Consider the following 8,347-nt stretch of genomic DNA (forward strand, 5'->3'; position numbering starts at 1 on the left):
TTTCTCCTTCATAAATTTATTTCATTTGGTAAACTCTAGTTCAGGTTTCCCTTCACGATACATCAACCCTAATCGTGAATAGAATTCTATTTACTTTGCATAAGTTTATTTCATTTGGTAAACTCTAGTTCAGGTTTCCCTCCATTCTTTGATGGAACTGAGTATCCTTATTGGAAAACTCACATGCAACTATTCATTGAATCCACAAACTACATGCTCTGGGACATCATTGAAAATGACAACGTCGTTCACAAAGATGATGTTGGAGAACCAATAAAGAAGGATCAACTGACAAAAGCACAACGCAAGGATTATCAACTTAATGCTAGAGCTAAGTTATTCCTACTGTGTGCTTTAAGCAAATCTCAGTTGGATAAGGTTGATGGCTTAGCAGCGGCCAAAGAAGTCTGGGAAGCTCTAGGGTTGGCATATGAAGGTACAACAAATGTCAGACAAGCTAAAGTAAGTCTACTCGTGGCTGAATATGAACCTTCAAGATGAAGGAAAACGAAAGCATTGATGACATGTTTGGAAGATTCCAAACCATCGTCAATGGGCTGAAGAATCTTGATCGTAAATACAAAAATGTTGATCAAATCACGAAAATTCTAAGATGCCTCCCCAGAAGATGGAGACCCAAGGTCACAACCATTCAAGAAGCTAAAGATCTCAGCACCTTGAGATTGGAAGACCTCCTGGGATCTCTGATGGTTCATGAAATAGAGCTGGCTCATGACGAAGGATTGGAGAAGCAGAAGAACATTGCTTTTAAAGCAAACAGTTCAAAGGCCATTCTAACAAAAGAACAATCTGAAGAAGAAGAATCCTTAGAAGAAATGTCAGATGATGAACAAGCCCTATTCAACATAAAGTTCAAAAGAATGTGGATCAAACAACAAAAAGGAAAAGGAACATCAAGGAAGGACAACAAAAGGGATTCAAGCATGAAAAAGAAACCGTTCACTCAGAAAAGTTAAGGTGGCTCAAACTTAGATAAAAGCAACATCACCTGCTTCGAGTGCAAAAAGCCAGGACACATCAAACCGGATTGTCCAAGACTTGCAAAGAAATCGGGCAAGAAACCCTTCTACAAGAAAAAGAAAGCGCTAGCTGCTGGATGGGATGAATCTGAGGACGGTTCAGAAGATGAAGATGAAGACGAAGATGATGATGCACTCTTCGCTCTTATGGTATCTGCAGAGAGCTCAGACGATGAAGATGATGAGGTAAGACCTGAAAATCTCAAAGAAGAATTTAATGAATTACTTGAGCATTCATATATTCTATCTGAAAAGTATAAAGCTTTGAAGAAACAGTTTGCTAAATTACAGCTTGAGCATGAAAAACTTTTAATAGAAAAAGATCATGCAGTCAAAGAAAATACTGCTTTAAAAGAACAAGATTCTGTTAAGGAAGTAACTTCTCTAAAGAAAAGAGTTAAAATACTAATAGATGATCTATCCACATTTACTACAGGACATGATAATCTAGTTAAACTATGTGGAAATAGTCGTGAACTGTATAATAAAAGTGGACTAGGATTTGATAGTGAGTCAGCCTCATCCAGTGAATGCATGTCTGATATATCTTTTACATCATCTGAGTCAAGTCAAAGTAAGTTTGTTGTAAACTGTAAGATTGAGCGAGATGAACGAAAAACTTTCTATGAGAAGAAGGTTCCCTCAAAAGTTACTGCTAACCCCTCAGGACCCAAGAAAATCTGGGTACCTAAAGAATTCATCATCTCTTTTGCAGACCTATTTAACAGAACGAAGGAAACGCCAACAATGGTACCTGGACAGTGGATGCTCGCGTCACATGACGGGAGAAAAGTCTATGTTCCCAAAGATCCAAACTAGAAGAAATGGTGGAACGGTTACCTTTGGAGGAAATCCGAAGGGACTCATTATTGAGGAAGGTAATGTTGGTAAGGAACCTCTTCCTGTGGTCAGTAATGTTCTGTTAGTTGAAGGATTAAAACATAATCTACTTAGCGTAAGTCAATTATGTGATAGAGGGTTCACTGTTTCCTTTAATAAAGTGAAGTGTAGTGTCACTGATACAGATGACAAGATCATCTTTGAAGCTCAGAGACAAGGGAATCTATATAAGACGAACTTGGAAAATCTAGCAAATCAAAATGTAACATGTCTAGTATCATCAGAGGACAATACATGGCTTTGGCACAAGAAGTTAGGGCATGCTTCCTTAAGGACCATTGTAAGACCCGTGAAAGTTTAAGAGAAATAAACTCGGTCAATTTCTCGGTTTAGTGCTTTAATGCTCGGTTAATGTGATCTTTATGGGTGTGACCTTGTATGATGAATTTTATCTAATGAAAGTAATATTTTGATTATTAATATCGAAGTCATTTTCCAAGTGTTTCATTCTTCGTTCATCGGAGGATTCGGCTGCACTACGAAAAATGGTCGAACCGACGCGTTTCGCCTAGAGCACCTTTTGTCATCGGATTATTATATGAGTGTGAAATAAATATTTCCCTTATCATTACAATGTTCCACGCGTAATTTCGAGAATTTTGACTGTAATATCGATATAAGGTCAAAAATCTCGCCCGGTAGTGTTTTCGGCTCGAAAACGAGTCGAGTTCGATTCGTAAACGAGCCAAATCACGAAATTGGCCAGAAAATATCTGATTGTGAGGTTGCATGTTCAGATTTGGAGTGTTAGAGGGAAAGGCTAATAGGATAGGCTCATGAACCAAGACAAAAAGGCTAGTAGAATGATGACTTTGCCACAGTAGTGTGCATGGGAAAACGGACTAAAACCACAAGCACAAGCCATCCTTTGACCTTGGGAGTTGTCCATATTCTTATCAAAGAAGCTTCCCATCAGATTTCTGAACCAAACTAAAGGAAATGAGAGGACTTTAGAGATATAAGTGAGAGAGAGTGAACATCATCTTCATCTTATCTTCATCTTTCTTACCCAAAAAACTGAAATCTTCATCATCTCTAAACACCACCAAGAAATCATCTTTTGTCTTCCATTCCTTCACAAAAGATTTAGCATTCAAGGTGAGGATCATGGTGATGGTTTCCAAATTTAAAAAGGAGCTATCTTTCTCTTCATCTTTTCTAAAAACTGAGTTGTTATTGTTGTGTGCTTGTGGTGAGTTTGTGAACCCCTTGGCTTATTGTTTGTGAAAAGAGTTTTGGAAAAAGGTTGAAGCTTGATGTTAAGGCTTCAATCTCTTGTGTTTTGAACCTTAGATTTCGGAAATGGAGAGCCAAGGAAGAAAACTACTCATCATAAAACCTTTTCTTGTTCAAAAGGTTAAATCTTGATGTTTTAATGTTCTCATGAAGTAAAGACTTCAAGAGTAGGTTTCCAAGCTTGTTTCTTAAAAGCCTTGAGGCTAAAAGTTCAGTTTTTAACCCTCAAAGATCATTCCAAGTGTTGTTTCAAACTCAAAACCCATGAACTCTTAAGACTAAGTTCATTCATGAGAAGTGCTAGACTTAATTAAGAGTGTGTGTCATTTCTATTTGATTTTGATGAATGATGGTTGTGTGCATTGTGCGCTTGTGTGAAGGTGAAGAACACCTTGTTCATTCCATTACGAGGAGCTAAAGGCTAGGAAGGAAATCAGACTTGAGAAGTTAAGGAGAAAGCCAACGATCGAGGTAAGGGCACTTCGGGTCTTGGACATTAGCGTGCAAAATTGCTTGCTAGGAATTGCATGAGACTTGTATGATGGTGTTGAACATGTTAAGACCTTAAAGAACTAATGGAAATGAGCTTGATATGATGCATGAACTTTTTAACCATGTTAGGAAACTAAAAGGTTAAGACTTGGACAAAAAGAAATGAATGAAGCTTGCAATATTTAGAGGAACCTTGATCTGGCCGAGTAAGTTGGACAGTCTGCATTGTCTTGGGCATAACTCCTTGATTATGAGTCCAAATCGTGTGAAACCAATTTTATTTGAAATATAACTTAAAGGGCTTCAATCTGTCAAAGTTTCATAATTTTTGGATTTCAATTTCAATACAGTTTTGAATTTTTATTTCACCCCTTTTCTGCTGCCGAGTAAGCTGGACAGTTCGTATTGTTTTAGGCATAACTCCTTGGATATGAGTCCAAATCGGGTGAAACCAATTTTATTTAAAAGCTAACTTAAAGGGCTTCAATATTTCAAAGTTTCGTAATTTTTGGATTTCTATTTCAATACAGTTTTGAATTTTTATTTCACCCCTTTTCTGCTGCCGAGTAAGCTGGACAGATCGTATTGTTTTGGGCATAACTCCTTGGATATGAGTCCAAATCGGGTGAAACCAATTTTATTTGAAAACTAATTTAAAGTTCTTAAATATTTGAAAGTTTCACAATTTTTAGATTGCTAGTTTAATACAGTTTTCAATTTTAATTCTACCATTTTTTGCTGTTTTGTTGCCCCGAATTAAATGCATGATATACATGAAGTTATGAGTTAAGAATGCTTGATTAACATGAGAAATTTCTTATGAACATGATGAATGATAACATGCTTAAGTGCCTTGATGTTGAGAACATGATTACTTGTTGAGAACATGCTTACTTGTTGAGTACATGACTACTTGTTGAACATGACATGATGAACTCTTAGGATGTTTATGATAAATGTAAGTCTTGAATCATGTTCCTATGATGCATGATATAGTATGCCCTGATATTTATCGAATGATATGCGTTGTATGGGCGATGTTGATCGAATGAGATCGAATGTGGAACCTACGATGGTTGGGCTACCGTGGCGACGGATAGCTGGTGACACCTATGACTCGGTGACCCCGATCACTCATGTTGAGGTGTGGTGAAGTCTTCATCGAACGACAAAAGACTATAACTACGTTGTATGACTAATCATGAAGCATAGCATTGCATAGTCTAAGGGTACTGCTGGAATGGGTACCGTGAGTTGGTTACTAATGATTGCTGGATGGATCATTAGAATAAGTGGCAATTGACTGCTGGATGGGTCTTTGTCCCGCCTGCCTGGTATGGAGTTGACGTTTATCCGGATCATGGTGTGCATTGAGCATTGAGCATTGAGCATATAGCATACGCTAACAATATAGAGACACATAGGTTCCCTTGAACGTCGTTGACGTAAGAACATTGGTTGTTGTCTTGTGGTTTGTGTTAGACGATTGAATTCCCTATAAGGTGCAACGTGTGGTTGTGGCCCTTGTGCCTTGCTTGTTGAAGTGTTTTCCTTATCTTATGCTACATCTAGAATTCCTTAGGGATGTATTAGTATGCCGTTTGGTAAGACTCTTGATAGGTGATTATATATGTGAATATGCATGCTCTTAATTGCTTGTATGTGTGCACGTCCTAATTATGGCCTTGTGGTATAAGAAGTTGACCCTTGCACCTTTTCTCTGTTATAAATGTTCGACGACGCCGCTCTAAAGGATGAGCAAGGGACCGATGGACGCATGCGAGGAGACGCTGCAAGGAAATGATGTGACGACGAGCTACCGATTCAGAGATTAGCCGTGTGGAGATTGCGGGGAGCTCGATGGGCATATGAGGATTTTAGTTTATATTCATTTTGGAGTTTATTTTGTGATTATATTCGTTGATGTAAGGGTACTTATTATTGGGTATTCATTACGCATCGTAGAGCATGTTTTGGAAAGTATTAAAAGGTATTATGTTTCAAAGAAAAAAAAAAGTATACCTGCATTTTTATGTTTTCGAAAGTTCATTAGCATGATTAATTTACTTTTGAATCACTAAGTAACCCTTGGAAATCGGGGCGTTACATTGTGGTATCAGAGCATTGGTTTAGGGATACCAAGGCTTGTTGGGGAACAGGTCTGCTGTGCTAGGTTGTGTGATCTCTGTGTTGTTTGTTGTGAATGGGTATGCGTGAGCCATACCCATTGTTTGACTCATGTGTGACTTCTTAGTTTGGCTGACGCGCTGGCTATGCTTCTTATCTTGGGAAAACTAACTTGTTGCTTTGCGAGGGAAGATGATGCCTCCAAGACAGGACCCAAAGCAACGGACTATGGTGGACATGAGCCGTATGGCAGAGGCCATGGAGAACTTGATGAATGTGGTGGTACGACAAGCTGCTAATGCTGCTGCGCAGGTTGCCGCAACTGCCCAATGGAATGCCGCCGAGTAAAAGCGTTTGGCGCACCGGCAACGACGAGAGGAGGCTCAAGCTCAGATTAGGGGACTCATTGACTTCGGGCGCTTTAACCCGCCTAAGTTCTTTGGTGGAGCCGACCCAGAGAAGGCTGACTTGTGGATTCAAGAGATCTAGGAGATCTTCAGGGTGTTGAGGACCCCAACCGAGACAAGGGTGGATTGTGCAACTTATCTGCTGTTGGGAGACGCTGAATATTGGTGGAGAGGAACACGCATTATGATGGAATCCAACCGTGTGCCTGTGACGTGGGATGCTTTCTGCATTGTCTTTCTGGACAAGTACTTTTCGATTAGCGCAAGGGAAGAAAAGGAAGCACAATTCTTGAAGTTGTTTCAGGGGAATATGGTGGTGGCAGAGTATGCCGCTAAGCTAGAATCTTTGGCGAAGCACCGTTTCCTTGCCAACTGTGTGGATGAGGCGTACCTATGCGCTAAGTTTATGAATGGGCTCCGACGTGAGATCAAAGAGTCGGTACAACCTTTGGGGATACATAAATTCTATCCGTTGGTGGAGAAGTGCAGGGACATAGAAGCAATAAAGAACAAGAGGAAGGATAAGTTGTACCGAGGGAGGCCGATGAGGTCCGGAAGCCAAGGCCAAGGAGGACGAGACAAGGGGAAACGACATCAGATGGAGCCTTACCATAGTCAACAAGGAGATGAGAAGTCTCAGGGAGGGTACGGACCCATGACTACAACCCCAGGGGGACAAGGGGGCCAAGCCTAGAACCGTGGTGTTCAGTGCTTCAGATGTGCAGAGTTTGGGCATTTTGCCGCTGCTTGCAAGGAGGATAGACCGTTATGCTACAACCGTCACAAGCCGGGACATCTGCCAGAGACTGTAGGGCACCAAAAGTGGAGCTAGCTGCGTGCGTTACACGGGGGACTCACCCGACTATCGGAGGACGAGTGCGATTAATAGCGGGGACTGAGGCTACTGATGCTGAGGAGGGGACCTGAGGATGTGTAGCAAGGATGCAAGTTCTGTATTGTTTGTTTTGCTTAGGTACGACGTGTTTGTTTCTTTTATGGATTGTATGAACTAGCTTGAAACCTTATGTTGTTTTGTGCCCGTTTGTCCTTACGTTGCTAATTCGGTTGTTAAGTCTCTGACTACGACCTTGTCTTATCTAAGCTACTCGTGGTATTTTGAAGCAAGTGTTTCCTTGCAAACCTCTTGTATGTGTTCAGTACCTTGGTGGACACGTGTTATGCTCGCATGATTGTTTTGTGTGTTGCACTTGTAGTGTTCTCGCGAGAGCTTTAGAGGAGTTTGTTACACCCCGATTTCCAGGTGTCACTTTAGTAACTCAAAAATAAACTTTACGCGGAAAACAAGTATTTTTTTTTCTTTTTAATAAAGCGATAGAAAAATAAAGACATAACCCAGCAAACCAAACTAACCGATGTACAACATATATAAACATGTACAGCCTCAGCTGCACTCCCACGTCATGCGCACTCGCAGTGACTCCAAAGTAGTGTGCCCGTAGGCAAATATATACAGATCCAGAAGTGTGAGTGAGAAAGTTATAATTACAATCCACTAGGAGAAAGTCGGCCTCAAAATGGCCTAAGCAAAGACCCCTACAGTCCGACTGACTCTATGTGATCCTTCCAGCAAGAGAACCACACAAAAAGCCAGGCGTCGGGAACCTACCCTGTCCCAAAACAAAATGAATCAGAGCTCTACACAAAATATGACGCCTGCCTAACCTACCCTCCCAGTACCGCTCAAAGCTCCTCCTCCTCCTCCTCCTCGTCGCTCCCAACATAGTAGTCGACATCAGTGTCAGAGTCAGAGTCCAAGTCCACAGCGAACTGATGTCGGCAAGTTGAAGCTCAGCTCCATGCGTTGTAGAACTCCCTTCGTCAAACGCCACGCTCGTCAGTCCGGTCCTCCATGACCCTTCCCCGGTACGTCGCCCGATGACCCACAAGATAGATCACCCAAGCGGTGGGGCATGTCGGTCAACCAACTCAAACCTAATCCCCCCCGAGGGAGAGACCATCGAAACCCAATCCGCTGTCGACATCTGGCAGCAGGCCGACCGCCCAAACACAAACATGAAACCAAAGCCAAGGCGCTAGGGTCAACTCACGGAATAAAGTAATTATACACTCAACATGTGATTGGGGTATAGATATATATGGTTATATATATATATATATGTATTA

The 8,347-nt window shown here is 41.1% G+C and overlaps 1 protein-coding gene across 1 annotated transcript; it reads left to right on the forward strand.

Moving 5' to 3' along the window:
- The first annotated feature begins 497 nt into the window (after positions 1-497).
- On the forward strand, positions 498-6,143 carry LOC130725176 (uncharacterized). Its single transcript, XM_057576428.1, has 3 exons — positions 498-958; positions 1,058-1,724; positions 5,988-6,143. The coding sequence occupies exons 1-3, from the start codon at positions 498-500 to the stop codon at positions 6,141-6,143; spliced, it is 1,284 nt and encodes a 427-aa protein (XP_057432411.1).
- The last annotated feature ends 2,204 nt before the right edge of the window (positions 6,144-8,347 follow it).

Source organism: Lotus japonicus, chromosome 6, assembly GCF_012489685.1.
Source record: "Lotus japonicus ecotype B-129 chromosome 6, LjGifu_v1.2".
In the NCBI taxonomy this organism is placed as follows: domain Eukaryota; kingdom Viridiplantae; phylum Streptophyta; class Magnoliopsida; order Fabales; family Fabaceae; genus Lotus; species Lotus japonicus.

Bases quoted from the DNA above. Each gene is read 5' to 3' on its own strand.
- LOC130725176 (XM_057576428.1), top strand. From the start codon at position 498: ATGAAGGAAAACGAAAGCATTGATGACATGTTTGGAAGATTCCAAACC. The intron at 959-1,057 runs GTTCACTCAGAA...GGATTGTCCAAG, and splicing joins TCAAGCATGAAAAAGAAACC to ACTTGCAAAGAAATCGGGCA. The intron at 1,725-5,987 runs GTACCTAAAGAA...TTGCGAGGGAAG, and splicing joins CAGGACCCAAGAAAATCTGG to ATGATGCCTCCAAGACAGGA.